We start from the raw sequence: 22,995 nt of genomic DNA, 5'->3' as shown, positions 1-22,995 counted from the left end.
GAGCGAGGGATTCCCCTGACGAGGATTTGGATCACTGGTGAATGAACGGACGGTGGTGACTGGATTTGGAGTTGGGACCATGGATGAGTCCAAAGACGGGAGAGGGTGCACCAATCTGACGGCCGCTCTCTTTCCTCCTCTCTTTTTTTCTTTTTTTTATTATATTTTTTTTAATTAAGTTTAAAAAAATAATGTAAATAAGAAGAAGTCACTACATCAAACAATAAACGAGACGGTCTAGTCAGCCATCCGATTCGTCTCTTAAAACACATAAATGGTTTGAAAAAAGTCTAAATCACTTGTGAGTCCGCGGATGCCACACAGCAACAGATGGCTGTACCTCCGTCGATTTTTTTTTTTATTCAACTAATTACCGTGATAGAGTTTTCCTTTGGGCACATAGCGAAGACAATGCCCTCGGAAGCTTTCAAGGTAAGCTTTCGGGGTACTGGGAACTGACGTGAAGGCGTGGCGATGCGGATGGACGGATCGCCACGTCGGACGGGTGGGTCCACGGTGACCAGTAGGAGCGAGACGTGGTGGGCCCGCTCGGAATACGAACTGTAATATCATGTTTGTTTGTTTGGTTGGTTTAATTATTTCTCGCTAATGACACAAGGATCCGTACGGGTGCGCCTTCAACGAGCTGTCGAAAAAGCTATTAGTACCCACCTTACAGACAGCTCGGAGTCCGACACGTGTACGGTAAGAAAGAAAGAAATGAAGCTTAAATGAAGGAAAGAATGGGGTTGGCGATGGACGGGGTGGCCAAAACTTTTGGTCAGCTTGGTTAGCCCAGGGAGTAGGCTGATGTGGGTTTTTTTTTCCCCCTTGCCATTTAGTCTTATCATTACTATGTTTTTTAAAAGAATGAGAGTTTTTTAGCAAATGGCGAGTGACTTCTTCCGAATGGGAGGTTTCGTTCTTGTGTCTTGTGATTGCATTGGACCCATTTCAATCATGTCCATGTGATCGGTATTGGAAAGGTGGGATTCGACTTGATTGTAGCAAATTGGGTGGGTACTGGGCTATTTGGAATTATGACAATGGGAGAAGAAGAATTGGTTGAAATCGTTTTGGAGCCAATCAAGGGAGAGAAGGTTAATATCTTTCATTGACTGGTTGTTTTCTATCTAAATCTTGGAAGGTGCTTTTTCTAGTTGCTTGGCATGAGTAAATTCATTGCTATTTTTCAAAAATAATTATTTTTATGATGACTCAAAAAAAAATGAAAAAAAAGAGATTTAAAAAAACAATTACGGGGATGAATATCAATCATATCATAGCTAAAAAGAGATGAAGATTTTGGTTTTGAAAGAAAACTTGTACATCATGGACTGCGCACTTTGTTTATTAATAGATTTTTGAAGAGAAAAAATCATGTTTAAATGGGAGTGCAGCATTTCATTCAATGCAATGAGTAAAAATATGGAATGATATTATTAGAAAAATTGGTTCCAAGAAAAGTTGTTAAGACTGCAAAAATATACAACATCAAATAATAAATGTTTGGCACTTATGAAATTGATTACTTGCTATCCATGAAATGGTTTACTTTCATTAAATCATGCTCGCCTACACATATATTGTCATTGATCCCCATTATGTTCATTGAAATATAGAAAAAAGCTTAAGATGCAGTAGATATATGCTAGTTATTAAGCGTAGATTTGATTGGAGGGAATTCGGCTCTGGAATGAGAATAAAAATGAGTGATTTATATTTCAACCATTTGACTGAGAAGAGTTCCATTCTTATTTCAATTTCGGAAGAAGAATAGAAACAACCTAATATCCCAAAGCCCAATCTTGATTATCATCTAGTATTCAAATCCCATTCTGATTATGATTTCGATTACAGTCGTTAATTGATGTATCATGGAAGATGGCTATTCTGATTTCCACTACAATTTCGATTTCTGCGGCGAACACAAGAGTGAATGGAGTAAGAGCTCCTTAATTACACAAGAGTAACTTCCATTCCAAGCTATTTATTATCTCCATGAACCCTTCCATGAAAATAAAAAAAACAGTGATAGATGTACAAACCTCAAAATGAGTTGTACTTTTCAAACTCACAAGCCATGGAGTGAGAAAAGGGAGGGCTTCACCTACCAGAAAGACTTGTGCTCACAATCTGGAATGACAGAATTATGAGGAGAAAAGATCAACATATAAGTGGAAGCCTCGGCGAGGTGTTCTCAGCTCTTTCAAGACAAGCCCAAGGGAGGTGGTTTCGTCAAGTGGGGTCTTAGATATCTGCGGAACAGCGCAGCAATTGCCAAAGCAAGCTTGTTTCGTAGCCTTGCACAGGATGTTTAAATAAAGGATTGCTACAAAATAAGAAGCACAAAGGTTGGCTCAGCCAAGAAGAATAAGGTTTCATTGGTAAATAAGCCAGAGGAATAAGTTAGGCGGATAACAAAGGACAAAGGGTTAGGTGCTTTAGTTTGCACTAATTCTAGAGTGGAATGAAGGTTTGCCTGCATGAATGTCGTGCAAGACTGTTAGCTCTCAACTCATGCCGATGGATTTTCTTGGTGGGTGGCGCGTCTGGAATCTGCAATGGCTTTCAAGTTACCTAGTCATATGATGTGTAAAGGTTACAAAGACTTTTTCAAGAGAACTGATTCCTTTCATTGTGATGAAACCATACAGTAGCTTTTTAAAAGAGATGCAAATTAATTTGACATGTGTAGGGTCAATATACCTTCCACATTGTAGGTAAATGATCGTAGGGAACTTCGGTTGAGGCTCATGATAATCTCTAGGTCAATTCAGAAGGTGGGTGCTTTTTGGATTTTTTTTTTTTTTTCTTTTGGTACATCGGCAGTTCATGCTAATCTTGTGCGAGCACTACCATAAGAGTTCGAAGAAAAGATACATTTCAGAGATGGAGGAATAGATACATCGCGGGTCCAGAGAATTTCATCGGAGTGGTGAGCAGTAAAAGAGGCGACCCAATCTGCAATTATGTTCGTCTCCCAGCAGACATATATAGCTTAGAAGGCATCACACTTTAGTACTTTTTGAATTTCAATTTGACTGAAGGTAGCAACATATTGGCATTATTCGATTTTTTTTAGAAGTTTTAAATTATATATCGACATAGTTAACGATGGAAACACATTTGGTGTCTGGTTTTATATAAAGGAGAAGCTTGATTTAGATGAGGCAAGCTATCTTGAAGTACATGGCTGAAGGGATTAAGGGCAATAGTTTAGCCATCCACTTGAGAATTCATAATATTATTAAATACAGATATGTTTGTCAGGCATTCTTGATTAATGCTCTTCCTTGATGGTTAAGGATTATTGGAATCACTGAATCCCAATAGGGTGCATTATGCCAACATATGAACATTATCATGTCACCATTACGTGACAAAATCCAGCCAAGAGGACTATAGTTGGTGGCAGTTCAATCTTTTAGTAGCTCTTCTAATTCTTGTTGAGAGGGATTTAAAGGATCTACAGATAAATAACCCAAAAAGCACTGTCCAAGTATCCCATCCACTAAAGTTTATAACTGAGGGAATGTGGGGGCTCTTCATGAGACACATGGCCCACAGTGTCATGGCGTATTATTGCATAGCTTTTGCATGAAGGCATAGAGTTTTTCTTCGCGTGCAAGCCATGAAATCGAAGAGATTTATTGTAGGAAAATGTGATGCTTTGTAGCAACATTGTTCATCAAAGATAGCATCTATCTTTTTTTTTTTTTTTTTTGATACAATGGCACCTCACACACGATGGCTGTTGCACAAAAGAGGAGTAGACACGTGGTCCTTTCAGATAAAATTACTAAAGTGATGAGCCACGTAGGAGACAATCCAATTACCTGTATTATTCGTCTTTCTGTAGATATGTATGGCCCAAAAAAAGTCAGACTCTTACAAAAGTCTGCATATATCGTGGAGCAATGGCGTCCCGCTGGTAGCGCAGCTACCAACTCCGAACTCACTCGATCAACATAGCTAAGTCTTTCTCGAAAAAGATGCAGTTCGTACTTAAGATATGCCTCGTATAGATGACGCCCTCTCATGCAACTCTAAATTCAACATTGACAGTCGAAGTATCGAAGATATGTCGGTCTTTGATCGCTATCAGTCTGGTATTGTAGTCTTTAATAACAAATTTTATTTTTTTTTTATTTTTTTATCAAGGCCACCGCCGAAGATCAGTTTGGAAAAACCATATTACCATTCTTCAAAGCGGCACATTGGAAAAACTCTAGGGGCTCGTTTGGTTCGCAGGAAAATGAGGGGGGAAAGTGTGGTCAACGGGAAAGTAATAAAATGCCTCTTGTTTGGTTGGAGTTTTCAAAGGAGAGAGATGGGAAAGTTGTATTCCCATGGGAATACGATTCCCACATTTCATGGGAAAGTCTTTCCCATGAGAAACATGGGAAAGTTACTTTCCCATGAGGTGGGAATCACTCCTTTTTTATTTTTTCCCAAAAAGACCCTTCAGCATTAAAGAAGCATTAAAGAGGCATTAAAGACCTAATTTTTATTAAGGGCATAATAGGAATTATACATAACTTTCCTAGGAAAGTGGATGGTCAACCAAACATAAGTACTTTGGAAATTAGTCACTTTCCCATGGTTAACCAAACATGTCAAAAGTACTTTCCTAGTAGGTATCCTCTTCCTAGGAATCTGATTCCCAGGAATCATATTTCTAGGAGGGAAAATACTTCCCGCGAACCAAACGAGCCCTAGAACACAGGAAAGATTGAGGCGGCATGACACCCGAAATTGCGCATCTCATGGGCTCCACCGAGGGGAGCGGCGTACCTGCATGACATGCATCGATTTTCGTGCCGGAGTCCACAGGAAAGATCAAAGCCAGATATTTCGAGGATCACCATAAGGGATCTGATTTGATTTGGACGCAGACTCCGACCGGGTACTTGTAGACCGTTAATTTGACCACTCGATCAACTCAATAAAAAAAAAAAAAAACTCTCAAAGGGAAAGAAGACAAGTAAAAACACTTTGTCCCCCTGGTGCTTGCTTCTCACTATTCACTTATTATTTACCGTTTTGTCAAATCAAACAAGTATTTATCTCCCTTACTTTTCCCATGATGTTTCTTGGAAGATCCAAGAAGCTTTTTTGCTATTCATCTTCACACACATTATTTGCCATTTATTAATAATAATACAGTAGTATTAGCGAGGCAGATAACGGCAATATGTCGGTCGCCGTCAAAACTGACGGTCTCAAAAATATCCGGTCAAGATAACTAGTCGGCCTCGGTTGGCGCGTTGCTTCGGCGACAAAAATCGGGCGATAGCCCACAGAGTCGAGAACACGGCGCATAGGTTAACGGCAATGACGTGGCATGGCGGGCGACCATTAGTCAGCGCAACCGGGGTCGGGGCCCGCATGGGGCGTCCGTACGATGAAGCTTCACGAAAGGCGCACGACCCTCTCAAGGATCCCCACATGAGTTTCTATGCGAGCTCTGAATCGGCCGTCGGTTTGGTCCGCAGAAAGTCATCTGGCCTCTTGGTCGGCAACGTCGCGATGAGCGGGATGGGACTAGAGGGCGTGACGTCGTAGTGGGCGGATGTGATGGGGTTTGTTCGGTGTGGCCGCATGGAAGTTTGTACGAGGAGCGTGGTTCGGGGATATAAAGGTAACTCGCTAGCCAGGCTTCATTCAGTGGATGGATTCGATGAAAAGAAGGACGGGAGACAGTTCTAGAAGTCTCCAGTAGCATTAATTACACACCGTATTTAAACTGGATTCGCTGGATTTTTTTTTGTTGTATACTTCAAAATTAAATGAAGAGAGTACTTGGAATGCACGTGAGTGGGCCCTGAGAATGGTGTATTTAATCAAAGATATTTTATTGCTCTAAATCTTCTCCCATAGGTTTAGATATCAACAAAATCTAAAACGAAATAAAAAAAAGGACTTAAGAAAAAAAATTAGGGACCGGGCTCCGACCGGTTACACAAATGGGCTTATTTGTCAAGCTGCCTAGCCCGCCAGTTTTACAATATTGGTCTAAGCCCATCCGGAAGTATTCAGTCTTGAGTGGGCCGTGCAGTCAGCATGGCCCATTAAGTAGGTGCAATGCACATTGCTTGATGGGAAAAAGAAAAAAAGAAAAAGAAGAAAAGTTCGATTATCAAATACTGTGATACAAATTGTTGTAGAAGATCGAAAGGAGAATGAAATCTACTCTTAGAAGATCTCCTTGCAATAATAAAGTAAATATATTAAACTTAGTTCATCTAGTGTAAACCATAAAATAAATAATATATTTTTTCTTTTTTTTTCAAAATTGAATTATTATTTAGCTATTACTCGAATAATGATGATAAAAATAATGATGTGTCAGAATTAGATTATTTGGATTTAATAAATTGGTTTTGATAGTACCTCCCTTTCTCTCTTCTTCCGTGGTTAAAAAACGGAGGTCGTGTATGAAGAAGGATCTAACAAAAGTATTTCTCTAGAACGAGGGATATCCTGAAAGCCCAAAAGACTCATGGCGATATAATTGAGGTACGTGTAATATTACTTTTATGCCTATTTCAATTATATCAAGGGCTTTTCTCAAAGTAATGGATCAAAAATTTTAATTAACAGCTAGTATTGCTAAAAAATATTTAACAGAATAGATGATTTCGTCATCACGTAAGCACTATGCAAGCTGGAGGCGTGACAAAATGTGTGCATTTATTTCCTTTTTTTTTCGCTGCTTGCCATAAAGTCTAAGTTCAAAAGCCAGAATTTTGATTTTAACGTGGGGTCCGATTTAAAAAGTCTAACATATATCCCTTCAACTTGTACCGAGGTTCCAGGTCTAAGTATATAATAATACAAATTAATTCCCTTCTCCTAAAACCCTTCATTAAATATAACAATAGTACGTAATGCTTTACCGCATAGAGCCATGTTGCATCCATCTCGAGTCATAAAAATTTCCATTGACAAATTCTTTCGCCTGCTAGTTTTCTTTGATATGTTGGCTCAATCGGAAATCTGTTTTATATAGATTGGTTGAGGTTCTGGGTTCCACTCTTCGAAAAGAACAAAATGTCGTACCATGCTAGTTCATATTCATATATCAATTTATTTTTATTTTCGGCTTTAGACTAACTACGGTTACGTTTTTCGTATGTGATGGGGCAATCAATGTAATATTGATAGTCTAGAGTACCATATTCATTAATTCGATCATACAAATGTAAGTTATACTCATATATACATTCATTATATTATCAATCGTAAATATACATGATCAAAATATAATTTAATATAGAAATCATTATAAAACTATTCTTGCTTTTTACTTATCTCGATCATTAGCATATCATGCATACACAGGTACAAAAATATCTATATCATGCAAATCGGTGGATAAGAATTCTTATCTCTTTGCTGACAACCGAGATAGACTAATCACCTATCCATATCGCATTCTACAGACCGGGGTATGCAGAACCCTGCTTAACGTCCTCTTCCCCAAAAGATTGTTCTCTTACATAACCAAATCAGCATCAGAAATTATTCAAGGTAACCAACAACCCATAATCCTCTACTGGTCTACTAAAGGGTACACCATTACGTAGTAATCTAAGACTATCCTCTGAGTCCCTTTAACCAAAATTTCTTTTGATTAAACTAGAGAGAAAATACCAAGAAAAAGAAATAGAAAGTGAGAGAAACTAGAGTATAAGATCTCGTTGAGTTTATTTTTACTCGGATGGTTGTAGCCCCATGCAAAACTAGGGCTGACTGTAAAAATATATCTACATATAAAGATATATGAGGCAACTACATAATAATACCTAATTATTCGAATTAGTCCGCACAAGATAATCCAATTCATCTTATCAAGAAATATATATCAAATCAAGAGAATATATTAGAGATTATCAATTATGGGTCCAAATGGTAGTTGATAACAGTCAGGTGTAGGACAGATAGGATCGACTAGGTAACAGTGTCTGACGATCCGGATCAGTCCACTCTAGCCAATCCAACCAGCCAAATCATGAAACAAGAATCAGATCACGGTATAAATAACACAATAGAGATTCATGATAATAGAGTCTAATAGTGCTCGACAATGGTCGGAATAAGGCCAGCACGACGAGTGGTCAATAAAACATTTAGGACCCTCCTGCTGGGTCAATAGAACCATGCGAAGAGATAGAAATAGGGAAAGAGAAAACTAAGAGAGAAAGAAGAAGAGAGCTCTCTTCTTCTTTCCTAAAATAGGAAAGAGCCCGATCTCACCCTCTTCTTCTAAAATTGGGGGTGGGGGGGGGGGGGGGGGGGGGGGGGGGGCACAACCCAGCCTATTCGGTGGCTGGCGGTGGCGAAACCTGAAAGAATAAGCTAAAATAGGGTACCCCCGTTTCAATTCAAATCCTGGCGATTTGCTGGCTCAAATCAAACGTGGCAGCAATTCTAAAACCAAGAAAGAAAAAGATGGAGGCGTGGGGCAATTACCTCGAGCTGACGAGGTTCCAGCAAGCCTTTCCGGCGACGAATCAAGGAGGAGGTTCGAGGAAGAAGAGCTTGAATCACGGCGATTTGGATGGAGGAAATCAAAGAAGGAGGAGGAGAAGAAGAAGGAGAGTTAAATAGGCAAAATTCTTGAGTTCGAATCGAACTCGGATTGCCCTCAAGAAGTCACCGTTTCTGTCGAAATCAGGAAGGAACGAAGAATACTCTCACATGTCGGGCACGGGGCGGGTTCGGGCCTGCCCTATTTTGGCCGGCCCACAAGCTCATAGGCTGGGCCATCCCACGAGCCCAAAATAATCTGGTTATTACAGAAAATTGATAATTCTAAAGAAACCAGTGGAGTTGCAGTATGTTGCCACATAGTGGAACCACAAAATTTTGAATCACATAAACTAGACCTTTTCAAAGCTAGTCAATTCCAGAATTAATTTTGCTCGTATCTTCTGGATCCCTATTCCCTAAGAAGAATTTTGTTATTGCCTAGAGACCTAACACCTATCAATCTCCCCAATAGCCTCTACAAGATCATCTCTAAACACTTCGCCTCCAGATTATCCAACCATCTTCCATCTCTAGTCCATGAAGCCCAATCGGCATTTATTAAAGGCCGATCTATCATCGAAAACTTTCTATAGCATATTGCAGCAGAAAGAGATGCGAAGTAGTCATTTATAAAGTTAGACTTTGTAAAAGCATTCTATAAGGTCAATTGGCATTTTTTTTTTTTCAGCACGGCGAGCTAGAAAAACTCTTTGAACAATGGATTGGTTGGATTCACTCCTTAATGTCTCCATTCTGCCTTATTACCATCTCGATTACTGGATTGCGGGAAAGTGGATTCATTATAAGCAAGGCTTTAGACAGGACGAACCAACAATGGTAGACTAGCTCTGAGGAATAAGCTGCACATCGGCGAGCCTATTCTTCACAGAAATATACTTGTGATCCTATTCTTCACTGAAAGAATAAAATTTTATGATGGGGATGTGATCCATTCAAACTTTCACGCTTCAGCCCTGATGCATAAAATTATGGGCTTGGGCTTGTACCAATCAACAGAGTTGAGCCGCTGAGGCCTTTGAACGTAAAGTTTAAATAGTGATTGCATAATACTTTTCTGAAAACTTGTTTAGAATGTCAGCATCATTTATATATCATAAATTATGTATGTATGAGTTATCTATTATTATTTTTTTTGCTATATTAGATGGCTCATACACTTCTAGTATAGATATATTCAAAAAAGTCAAAAAACAGTAAATCTCTGAATATTTTAAGCAACTCCCTCTTTCCAATCCATAAGGATCTTTTGAATGATTGGCCATATACGAGACCACCCAATCCGCGGCCTTATTAGGCACACTGAGTTGCCTGTTTCAAAGTATGCATCACCATTAACAGTTATTAGTATTGTTGGTTGGTAATTCATCCCTTAAAAACTTATTTTTTAGTAGATTCATGATTTAAATTCGAAGTAATGTGTAAAAAATAATATGCACATCTCTTTTTAAAATACGCACATTCATTATTTGATACGTGCACAACTTTGTTTGAAAAATTGATATCAATTGTCATTGTTATCCAAAAAAAAAAAAAAAAAAGCATAACGTTATACCAGCATTAGTTGTTGAAATATATCTTAGTAACTTTTTTAGTATTTATAACATATGTATTAGTTGTCATAATTTACCGAATGCATATTTAAAAAAATTAAGTTGTATGAATAATTTGTTTCAGATACGTGCACCAAAAAATTATAATATACATGCATGTATATATCGAATTTTTTTTGTGTGAAATAATTTAATATTTGGGGCACTTTTTTTTTTTGCTTTAAAAAAAGAGAAGGGGGAGGAAGGGACAAGCCCACCGTCGCGTAGCAGCCCCCACCCCGCTAGGAAAATATTCGATGCAGGCAGAAATGACCGTGTGTTGGGCATCTCGGCCGGTTTTACTCATACCCTTTCCATCCGTGGGTCCGGCTAGGTTACTCCTTTGGGCTCCGGCACGAATATTATGTGTGAGTACGTCACACCTGATACCACCGAGGCTACTAGTAGAGTGATACGTCCTTCCAGACTCCATGTCTGAGCAGAGAGCATTCGGTCTTCATAATTTAATTGACGTCCATGTGTTTCGAAATTGGAACTATTTGATTGAAAGTAAGGCCACGTTTTTACTAGGCTATCACCTCAGTGGTTTGGGGCTCTGTTTTAAAAGGCTATGGATCGCATCTCTTCGTCCGGTCCGCACGCCCAAGAAAACCGGCGGCCTCGAAGCTCTGCCACATTCTCCAATATTTGATTATTCCAGACAAACAAATCCTTCAAAAAATTATCAAGGAGGAGCAACTTTGATGAAAATTTTTATAGTTTTGGTTTTACTTTACATTTACTTTATTTGTTTCCTTCTTTTGGATGGTTTAGTGGGTTACTGGCCATCTGCCGTCCTGTCCTTGACAACATCATTCCTTGGTGCAGGAACTCCCATCATTGCTCCTACTCTGTCTCCCTACCAAACTCGCCATGGCTAAAAGAATTCCTCCCAAAAGAATAAGGGCTTTATTCTTCTTCCTTAATCATGACCTTCTAACTGTGAACGTGTCATTCCCCTCAGTGGCCTCTCTCTCTCTCCCCCTTCTTTGAGACTCGTGCTCGGAGAGGCAGGGCAACTGGGTGGCAAATACCGATGAGGTGTTTGCTTGGAGGATACGTTAGGATCTTAGAGAGGCTTGCCGTGAATGCAACTTGGATTATCGGCGGGAAGCAAGGCTTTTAAAAGCTGCCTCTCGGAAGATCCGTTTGACCTTGAAGTTTGTGACTGGAGCTAATTATATATACTTCAGGATCTCCAACTAGTACAGCAAAATTATTATCACCTTTAAAATTTAGATATTGATTCTAAGAATAGATGATATTTTTAATATTAGAGCTTGAATACGGTCGAGTGCTGACAAAGATGGAAACAATGGTAAAAGATAGCAAAAGAGAGTTTGGGGTTCAGTACAACTTTGCAGAATATATGATATCGGTTTATATGACATTACAAGTTTGAAGATAACTTGGAGTAATTTAGGAAAAAAGCTCTAGATTATCTAGTTTTGATTGGAGTTTACATTTATAAAAAAATATAAAATATATAAATAAATCTATTCCATCCTACCAGCTTAAGTTTTTGAGGTAAGTAGTAATTTTAATATAGTATAAGAGCTTAAGCTTTTAGAATAAATGCTAATTTTAGCAACAATGCATGAGGGAATATTAGAAACAAGGGTAGCGTATGAGATCAACAATGGCTTATAACTCTTAACAACTGTTGTGGTTCAAATCTGGCCCGAGGGTGACCACGCCAGCAGAGTCGAGAAAGCTACCGGTGAGTGGAAGAAGAGGACAAACATCACCTCCCGCGGGGCGGTGAACATGTACAAAGCCTCACTGGTAGGGGTTCTGGTGAGGGCCCTCTAATGTTCAAGTTAGAGTGGCGTTTTGTAGGCCTAGCCAAAGACAAGAGTTCCTTAGGAATTACTTGACCGGGCTATTTATAGCCTCGGTGGAGTGGCCTGGGTGATGAAGGTACTGTCAGTCCCCCATCATGACTGGATATGGCTCTGTACCGGATGGCGTGCAGCCCATATGGGCAGGTGACGTGCAGTACAGTTCGTTTTTAAGAATGGTAGGACGTTGACAGTCACAGCAGGGCATAGCCAAAGTAGTCACGGTGTCGTCTGATGGCTGTTGGCTGGTTATGGAGGTAAGATGCGGTAGTGTGGTGGAGTACGGCCGCGTAGGTGGGCATGGGCCCGTATGCTAGTGCAGTCGCTGACGAGGCCGAACTCGTTAAATAGTCACGTCATGCGTTTGACGAAATCGGCCTGGCAGATACTGGGAATAGCTCGGTTTCATGGGCTTCGTGGTGTGCTCGGAGGTGCGCCCCGAGCTCGAAGATCAGATTATACCGCTGGGGATTTGGTGTCCCGAACTTGGTCGGGATGGGTTAGTGTTTGTTTGGAGGCATTCCGAACTTGGTCGGCGAGTGTTCCGAGTTGGTAAAGTTTTCGGCGAAATTCTGAGGACGAGCTGGCCCTGGGCCGAGGTGAAGATTCATTCGATTGTTGTTGGTGTTTACTGGGCCGAGACTGGGCGGCCTTTTAACTGTGGGCTGGATGACCCATTTTTCCCTCTATCAACAACTATTAGAAGGCTACTAAAAAAAAGTGCCAATAAGATTATTAATAAACTAACAAAGATCCGCAATCTATTTTGATATGATTTTTTTTTTTTTTTTGTGGGATATGGAAAAGAGCAGCTCCCATTTGCAAATGCACAAGATCTCATCCTATATATGAATCTCTCCCAGTAATAAACAAAAATGTTCGACCATTTTTTTTTATAAAAAATACAAAAAAATAAAAGAATATTATGGGACCCCTCACGACATAGACATGATCCACCTGTAGATGTTAGATTGTCGCATTATATTATATTGTGCTGTGTAATATAAACTTCAAAAATATAGCATGTTTTGAGAGGAATGGCACCATCAAATAAAATTCACCTTTCATGATTGGAGATGAGGAAACTGATAAATTTGGGACCCGTTGCGGTATTATTTCTCAACACTACTACTGAGCTAGTAGTTTGGTCTATCTTAGCCAAGTCCTAATATTTTGTCCGTGATATTGATTCTAATCTTCGAGTGGAATGAGGCAGTAGTTAAATATAACTCATCAAAATCCATAGTGGAGAAGAAAGAAAAACTTATAGTTAAACATAAATAAATTTGGTATCTGCACTTAATGAGATGCGTATCTTCCAAATGGTTTATTGAATTCATAGGCATGCAAGCATTGTCATAATCCCATTGTTAAGAAAGCTGCTATGATCTTCCTATGAAGGACAAGCTTTTGTGTTTTTAAAAACCAAATCAACCTTTGCTGAAATGCACAAAATCAAATTCCTCTCATTCATAGGAGCAACAAATAGGATAAAAGTTATGGAAGAACTAAAATATTCCAATATATTGGCTAATATGCAATGATCAAAGCATTCATTTTGAGCCCAAAAAAAAAGGGAAAAAAACCAAAATAATAAAGTAGAGACATATACATAGAACATGAAAAGACATTTAGAATTGAAAAAAAAAAAAAATTACAGTTGAAAGGGAAACGAAGTTAATCCACTCTGCTACAAATCCTGGAGCTGAGAAGCCGCAGGGGGCTGCGCCGAGGAAGATCATGGTACGGTCGTAGACCCAGGAACAGGAGATACGTGCGAGCTTTGAAGCTATGAAGCACCAAAACGTAGAGCAGACGCAAAAAATCTAAACGCCGCTATTTGTCGATCGCTTTTCTCTGCTCATAGCTACCAACTTTCTCTATGTAATAAATTCGTGTATTTTTCTTTAATCCTTACCATTAAGATAAGAGAAATATCTTGTCTCCTCCTTGTGGACGATGCCTATCTGAATCAGTCAATAAAATAAATTTTTTTACATATATATATATATATATATCCTTCTAAATATATAAATTTTTATAAATATTTTTATAAAATTAATATTTATATATATATCTCTTTTTTTTTTTTTTGCATATGCATCCGTACCGTCTAACGTCATTAAAAAATAACAGCTTAAACTAAAATGTCTAAAATATCGATATGGTTAGATATACAAAAAAAATTATAAAGGTATATACGCAAATAGAAATTTTACGAAGATATTTATACAAATTTTCATATTTAGAAAGATGTATATTTAAAAAATATTTAAAAAATTAAAATTCGGCTAGAATTTACTAAGTTTTTTATGATTCAGTTGGATCGACAAGTCAAAAAAAGATTGAGTCACATTGTCAATTTTTCTATTTAATATCATGACTCGGTCAATTGGAATATTAGGTGATTATTGTAGTAATGCTATTCTCCATTTAATTTTGATATAATTATCATTACTGAATTTATGACATATATATTCTTCATTATTTTCAAAAGATTAAAGCATATCAAATTTATAGATGCTTAAATTTATAAAATATTTTTTATTAATTTGTAAATGCTAAGTTATTGTTTGTTTTTGAGACGAGAATTTCGTAAAAGCGACATAATTCATTCTATAAGAGTTGATATTAACATGAGATCATGTGACGTGATAACATAAATCTTTTTTATCATATTTTTTATTAAGAACAATTGAATTATTTTTACTAAATTTTGATTATTTTTTATTATATTTTTTAAGTGTAGATCCTCCTAAATACGCGTAATAGCATTAATAATTTTGCAAAATTGCTATTTGCATGTGTATCCTTACAAAATTTTATTCTTGCGTATCTGTCTGTAAGGATATTTCAGTTATTTCAAATTTAAATCATTTATTTCTTCACAACATTATATAAAAAAATATTTTATTTACAAGGATATAAATTCAAATCGTTTATAGTATGGTGCATATATAAATACAAATAAAGGGTATACATGTAAAATAATAATTTTACAAAAATATTCATACAATTCTATATATTTTGAAGGTATATATATACAAAGGGTCCAATAAAATATTTCTTGTTAGTCTTATTAATGAGCTCATATTGTGCTGATAAATGTGTATCTTTTCTCTGTAATCGTTTATTAATTGATGAAATAGTAATAGTTTGGAGTTTTAATATCGTACGGTTGCAAGTGTCCGGTCCTCCGCCCGTACTTCCTCTTGAACAACAGCATACACGCTGGTGCTAACTTTGCCCTTCGCGTTGGTGGTTTCTGATTTCCACAGTGCTTTTGGACCAGGAGACACTTTTTGGCAACGGAGTGGAAGGTATCTTCGCTATATTTTATGCTCCTTGCTCAATTAAAGAATCTTTCCTCTTGTGAGGTAGGAATCCATGCTTATTAGAATGATTATTTTTATTAATTTTTTAAGTGGCGGAGGGGTTTGCATCTTGTTGCGGGAAAGGAGGATGCACCTACTTCCGCGACTATGGCGCTTTCAGGGCCGCACATATTTACCGAAAGACAAATACAGCTGTTGACTGGATGGCCCTCCTACACGGCATATCACTTTGGAGGCTTCCTCTAGGTGAACTAGGCAGACATTTCTAACTCGCTTAGACAGCTTTTTTGTTCTGATTTTGTTGGTTGTACTCATATTCATTTGGTGTAAGAAGCCGACGTACCAAAAAAAAGAATTACACGATGATCACCTTGAGATCTGTGCATGTTGATCAATAAATGAGTTTGGAGTAGTTTGAGATCTATATGGGCATGATCGAATGATCGGCATCACGAAAGAAGATTAATCATCCTTTTGCACGAAAGATATCACCCGAACCCATGAACAAGAGATGGATTTCATTAAGGGGCTAGGGGCACTCATTAATTTCACTTCTCACGTAAAACCTTTCGATGCAATGTGCACTAATTTTAGAGATTGCATGAGCTGTGCATACATGATGTGCCTCATATTGATACAACAGCAGTCGCCACGTGAAATAAATTTCATTAAAAATATAAAAATTTATTTGAATCAGTATGATATAAGATTAAAAACTACATCACCAAGAACAAGATCCGATGAATTGTAAGTTTGTTATAAAAAAAAAATGCAATTCAGAAAACTACATTTAGTTTCATAAAAATATGTACTACAATTGGACCATCAAATAAACTGATGCACAATATACCACATGAGAGATGAATGGATGATCCATTGCATGCTAGGGTTTATGAGAGACACATACTTTTAATTGTTTGCAAGGGAGTAGTAGTATACAAATAGTGAAATGTACAGTTGCGTTTGCATAGGTTGCATACAATCCTGCAGTTTCTTCCACACCATGCATGGTGAAAAAAAAAAAGGGGGTGCGAAGCAAATTAATAAGGTGGTTAGCATCTAAGCTTTAGGACTAAAACTCTCATTATCTCCAAATGCCCTCGTCCGTTATACGTTCCTTTTTTTTAAGTGGTCAAAATGTCGGCAACGACTGTGATTGATTTGAAAAGCCCATGAGAAACTTAACTTTGGTTAGATATACGTCACAACCACTAGGTCCTAAGCTGAAGTCTGAATGCTTCACAGGGCGTAGATTCTACGTGCTGCTTCCCTTGTTCCTACCTAAACGGTTGACTTTAGAAGAAGAAAGGCAGTGATGCGGGTAACCGGCTATTTGACCACAAAAATATCTAAAATAAGAAAATATAAAATAGTTTTTTCATAAAAGACTTAGTATAAAACAATGATCAAATATAAACAACTTATATTATTCTTTGTCAGTGTGTTATATAGGGCACTATAATTGAAGGAAAACAGGACACTATGGAGGAGCAAGACAAGGTGAGTGGAGTAAAAGGGAAATCGAGCGCTCAGAGATTCTACAGCCGTTTTTTTGTGATCATGGCGAGGTTTGGTGGGTCAAAAGCCACCCCTATATCTGCATTGCCGTCCAAATAATAATCATTATTATTTCCAGAAGATCTCAGTCTCGTGAACAGAGTTTATTCTTTTACCCAGGGGAACTTCCATCTTTCTCTGTCTCTCTCTCTCTCTCTCTCTGTTTGTGTTGCTTTCGCTTTGGACAGTCTCCCAGCAATATTTAGATGACCCATTGGGGAGGGTGGTGGGAAAGGGTGGTGGAGTTAATGGCTGAAGTGAGATTTTTGGTCACCAGCAGCTGAGGGTTGGACGAGGGTGGTGGAAAAGCAGCATAGAATTAACGAGAGGCTTAAGCTTGCTTCTTTCTTTGTTCTTACAAAAGAAGGGAAGCTCGCTTGAGAGGGTGAAAAGGAGGAAGGAAAATGGGGAGTTGTGGAAGGAATGGGGCAGTGAGGCAGTACATCAGATCTAAAGTTCCTCGCTTGAGGTGGACACCTGATCTCCATCACTGCTTTGTTCGTGCCATTGAGAGGCTTGGAGGCCAAGACAGTATGTCTTTTGCTACCTTCAAACTTATTTGTTTCTTAGTCATGGCTCTTTGTGATGCTGTGCCACTCTTTGTTGGCTTCTGAGTCTTCTCCTGAGGTTTCAACGATCAGTGTCTTTAGAGATCTTTTTTACAAAAAGGAAGTTATTTGTTTATTTTTTTTTCAATGCTTAATTATCATTGTTCTTTGCAGAAGCCACACCTAAGCTTGTTCTTCAGCTGATGGATGTGAGAGGACTAACTATTTCGCACGTTAAGAGCCATCTACAGGTATATATGATCTTGTCATTTCTACTCCATTTTTTCTCCTTCATTTTACTGGCTAATTGGTATTTTTTACTATCAGATGTATAGAAGCATGAGGAATGACATTGGCAAGCAAGGTACATCAACATATTTCCCAACTTTTTGTTAGGTTTCATAAGGAATGCGTCTTTGACAGTAATTTTTGTTCTTTTTAATCACAAGCCTTTTTTTTAAATTTGTGTGTTATTTGTTATCGTTTATTATAATCATTTTGAAGCAGGAGGATCTCCCTCTCTCCCTCGCTCTCTCTCTCTCTCTCTCTCTCTCTCTCCCTATTCTATTTTCTACCAACCCTGAAACCCTGCATCCACTAATCCTACTTAAAACACTAACTCGATTATTGCATTAGTTCTGTCCTGTGCGTGTTGTCAAAAAGAAATGATCAAAAAAGAAAGGAGAAAAGCATGAACTATGAAGCTCACACCTTTGATTTCATTTCTCCAGAGGGATAAAACGGACTAATTAGACGTTTTAGATGGTCGAGTCTTTGGCTCTCTAGAACATCATAAGTCAGTCAATAGCTTTGTTAATTTTCTTTTTTGAGAAAATAGAGTTGTTAAATTATAAATATATATCCTATCAGGTTTGCAGCAGACTCAAGAGAGGAGGCATTCATGCGAACATACTGATGGTGGTGCTGATGAGCTAAATGATGATACTCTTCTCTCTTCTTTGAAACCTCAAAAGGAATTCCAGCCTCAGTTCATGTTCTCTCCTCTTCCCATGAAAAGGTTAGCTTTGTAATTGCATTTGGAAAGCATGAAGGCATTTCCCATATCTTCTTCACTTTTCACCACCTTTTGCTCTTTCCTTATCCTTCCTTTTTGTCCATTATAAAAATAGGAATCAAATGGAAACACATGCTATCTCAAATGGTGAGACGCTCGCCACTCAGTACTCTTTCGATGATTACTTGCAAACTGTGGCAGCGGAAAGGGGAATAAAGGAGAACTTAAGATGGCATAAAGATGCCACGGAAACAGGGTTCTTGGCCGGCGACCAGCTTTCCAAGCACAAAGCTCAGTGGCAAATGGAAGCAGAGCCTGAAACTTTTGAGGTACAACATAAAGGCTCGGAGCTAGAACTCCTCCCCCGCCTTTGACCCCTTCCCTATTCTCCCTCCAAACTTTTCCATCTTCTCTGTTGTCTTTTTCCTCCGGTGTTATTCTTCTTCCCTGTTTCCATCACCATTAATACCCACCTAGATGGAACACAGCGTTTACTCTGAAGTCAAGTCTAAAGTTCATATACATAGATTTAAATTTTTAATAGCTTATATACTTCAATTTTTCGTGATTAGCATTCCTTTTGTGCGACATATACTTAAAAGAATTAAATGTTATATCAACTCAGTTTTATGCAATGACTTCAACATTAATGTAGCATCACATTTATCTTTTTCATCTAATACATAGATGCATTCCTCTATATCGTCTTGCATTGATGATTTATAAACACTAATTCTCGTATGTCATGCAGTAAAGACATGCACTCTGCAGTGAAATGCTACTTTTTTCTTTAAAAAGATGAGATTTAGTGAAAGATAAAATTGTCAGAAGATGGGGAAAGAATCAGAAAATTTACCACAATTTTTACGGGCATAGTGAAGAAGCATTTCTCAAACAGTGTCTCATTTAATCATGGGATATAACTAATATTCAGACCCCCCATCTATACTCATGACAGGTATTCAAACTAGAGGATCAACTTCTCATGCCTAATAACAACAGAAAGCGCAAAAAATCCAAGGAGAATTATGAGGACAGATGCAGATCATATGTGCCGCCACCATTTTGTGATGATCATGGTATGAAAAATGAGGAAGTTGATGACTGCTTGTTGACGTTATCCTTACCCTTGCATCGCAATCATAGGACTAATGCATCATCTGCAAGCGAAAGCAGTTCCATCGTCTCATCGTCCTTGACTAGATACTCTGAGGAGTGCTCGGTTTTCTTAAATGGGCGAGGCTTAAATTTGGATCTCTCCATGTCAATATGTGGTTCTTAAATTAGATCACTGTATTTTTTTTGCTTTGCATTTTTTTGTTGTATCGAGATCTTTTGACAGTGTTCTATACTTGATGTCCTCGGAATCTTTCCATGAATATGTGGTGGTTCGCCACCATTTTGCCCAGAAAGAAATTCTTGGAGCGTTATTAATCTCTAAAATCTGATATTAGATAAAGTTATACATTGATGAGAGTCTTAACTTGGTTTTGTGAGTTGACGTTTGAAAGGATGAATGCAAAGAAATTTGCATGGAGGGATTAACATGCAGCAGAAAGAGTTTATTCCTATTAAAATAGGATGCAATGCTCCAGATTCTGTGTTTACTAAGCATGGTGGGCGTGGGCAAATCTGGTGGGTCTTATATTTGCGCTTTAAGGATATCATAAAAAGGGGATCAAAATGTTTCTCAGAGTTCTAGATTTTTTTCCACCAAAACATGTGGATGCCCATAGCAAACGCCGCGGGAAGCTATTTTCTAAAAAAATACTAATAATTACTAAATAAAATTTAAAAGAATTTTAAAATTTGATAATAAGAAAAATAATAGAAATAATAAGGAAGGAAAGTGCCCTTGGAGCTTGTGCAGATGTATTTTGCCTCTTAGATACATGTACAACAAGTTCTTCCTTAAGATATGATGAATCTGGTTTAGCTCGAATCCTTCTATGTATGATCATGAGGCTCGATCCAAGTAGCTCAAAGAGACCCATAAAAATAAAAATTTCAACAGTCCGCTCAATGGAAAAAATTTTAATAACCTGCATGTATCATGCTCAGGAGTCTGTCTTCACCTTGCACGCCAAGTATATGTGCACGGCGCGACCGAGCTGAGCAGGCTAGTGAGCAAGCTATTGGAACTAGTCTATCATCCCCAAAGCCTAAATAGGTCTAGAATGATTGAACATCAATAAATGTAAGTGAACTTAGCATTCAAACATCCAATGTAGAGCTATTAAGAATAGATTTTAAAAATTTTAAACCTTTTTTAAAAAAAAATTATTAAAAAAAATGAACTTTTCTAAAAAAAATAAAATTTCCAACGCATACAAATATATAGGTATGGATGCATAATGCATGAATTCATTCAAGCATGTTGAAATGCATGTGCTTTTTCTAATACCAAGTTTGCTTTTCAAATGTATGAACTATTTAACTAACTAAAAAAAATATCTTTTCTACAGCACAGCAAGGATCTCTTTTTTTTTTCCAAAAAAAAATCTAGGGTTTCAAAATTGTTATAAAATCTAAGAAAAAAATGATGTATATCTTTTTAAGATTTTTGCACATATACGCCTTCGAGCATCCTTATTTATACATAGGAAATGCTTTAATTCTTCTGAGGTATAGTCAAATTGGTCACTCCTTATGTCAATATGTGGTAGGCCATCAAGTCAGGGATGAGTGTTACTACTTATATTCAAACATATGGTACAAAAGGATCATGTTATTGAAAAGCCTTTCATTTAGTGACCGCTACATACAATAAAGAGTCACTTTAAAATTTGTTTATGAAGACTTCTAAACGCATGGATCTTTATAAGACACCAAGTGTTTTGGCTATAGGGAATCTACTGATAGCCAGGATCATCTGCAGTTAATACTGCTATTATTGCATTGGATGTGAGAAATATTGCATTTTAAAATCTTGCCATAAAATAATGGTACCACGGGGTCCCAACCCTAAGCTCCACCCTAAGAAGCAAATAAAAGCTCTCTGGTTACCTAGAGCCTAATTTGAATGATTGGAATGAAGGGTGATTAAAACATTTGTTTCCCTTCGTTTAAAGAAATATGAAATTCTTATTAGTAATTGGAGCAATCTGTGTCTCTACTGTCTTAAAATAAGAGCACCGAGCTCTACCCATTCACAAGTCTATGTCCAAACATCACATGCCGGCAGATGTTCGGACATAGATAAGACTCAAAATATTGTGTCTGGAGAGGTAGATAGATAGGACTATGTCATTCTCGCATCAATTTGCATTTGGTCGGGCTTAAGAACCTGAAATTGTTGTGTTTGGAAAGAATGTCTGCATCATCCAGTTTATAATTTCACAAGCAGCACTGCTGAGTAATCAACTTAAAGTTGGATATGTAAACGAAAGGAAGACTTGCACACGAAAAAGAAAAACCATACATAGATCGATGGGACACTACATTTCAGAAGAGTACAACAATGGGCCAGATTTTTTGTCCTGACTCCTCCACAAGGGAGCCATGAATGGCCAGGGGCACCACCTAGTTCAAAATGAACCTAACCTAGCTCAGCTCAATTATTTGGGATCAAAGAAAGAAAGTTATAGAGTTCACTGCATTCAACAAAAGCCAAAAGCAGGGGCCTCCGGGCACAAACAGTGTCAAGATTAACATCTAGCACGGCCAGCTGTGGGCAGGTCCTTGAAGGAAGATGTCATCTTTTCTGATTGGTGCCTGAAGAAAAGAATTTAAGACACCATCAGCACTGATAAATCTTCTTTGTTCTGCTTCTGATTCTTAGCACCATGACATCATTTATCCAATAGTGGAGGCAGCAAGCAGCGAAGTAAAATGTGACCCACGAACTGGCTTTTTTCCATGCGCATGCAAGTGGGCAATGGCGTCCACACGCAGTCCTCACATCGAAGAAGAATTTTCGATGAAAGAGAAGGTAGCACACCAAGCTGGAAAAAAAAAAAAAATCAGCTGTCCTCACCAAGAAGTTTCTGAATGCTTGTGAGATTCAAGAGGAGGTGAATGAATGTAAGTATATTGTCAGCTGGATTTGCCTTCGAGATGAGAAAAAAAACATGAAGATTGGTACATTTTTGTCTATCCAAAGTTGGTTTAGTGAATTTTTTTTTATCTCTGCCCTGCTGCTGTCTGCTAAAGAGATGAGAATTACCTCAGGGAATTTCAGAACCACATGTGAGCTTCCTGCAACAGCTATAACTGCTCCGGCCACAAACTTTGAAGCGAATTCTTCTAGTTCATCATGTCAATCCCTACGGTTGCTGTCTGAAATCTCCACTTCTGTCTCATTAATGCCTCTTCTTACCCGACGGCAAGGGGAAGAATAGTAGGCTTTTATTCATGTGGAGTCAATGCCTACACCCTGCTAGAGTAAATGGCATTCAGTGCTGAAACAGAATGATTACTGGCAGAAAGGGCCAGATTGTACTGGAAGAATAAACCAATGTACCGACGAGATGCAAAAATAATAAGGTTTTAAATTGGCATGCCAACACAAAATCAAGAAACGAATAATGACATTCAGAGGGGAAAAAAAGG

General features: G+C 38.0%; 1 protein-coding gene across 1 annotated transcript; it reads left to right on the top strand.

Annotated features, from left to right (window-relative positions):
* The first annotated feature begins 17,004 nt into the window (after positions 1-17,004).
* LOC103723602 (myb family transcription factor MOF1-like) lies at positions 17,005-19,881 on the top strand. The gene is made up of 6 exons (XM_008814561.3): positions 17,005-17,412; positions 17,604-17,680; positions 17,757-17,793; positions 18,300-18,447; positions 18,560-18,773; positions 19,403-19,881. The coding sequence occupies exons 1-6, from the start codon at positions 17,286-17,288 to the stop codon at positions 19,724-19,726; spliced, it is 927 nt and encodes a 308-aa protein (XP_008812783.2). The 5' UTR covers positions 17,005-17,285; the 3' UTR covers positions 19,727-19,881.
* The last annotated feature ends 3,114 nt before the right edge of the window (positions 19,882-22,995 follow it).

Source organism: Phoenix dactylifera, chromosome 18, assembly GCF_009389715.1.
Source record: "Phoenix dactylifera cultivar Barhee BC4 chromosome 18, palm_55x_up_171113_PBpolish2nd_filt_p, whole genome shotgun sequence".
NCBI classification, from domain to species: Eukaryota; Viridiplantae; Streptophyta; class Magnoliopsida; order Arecales; family Arecaceae; genus Phoenix; species Phoenix dactylifera.
This window is presented reverse-complemented; position numbering and strand designations above follow the sequence as displayed.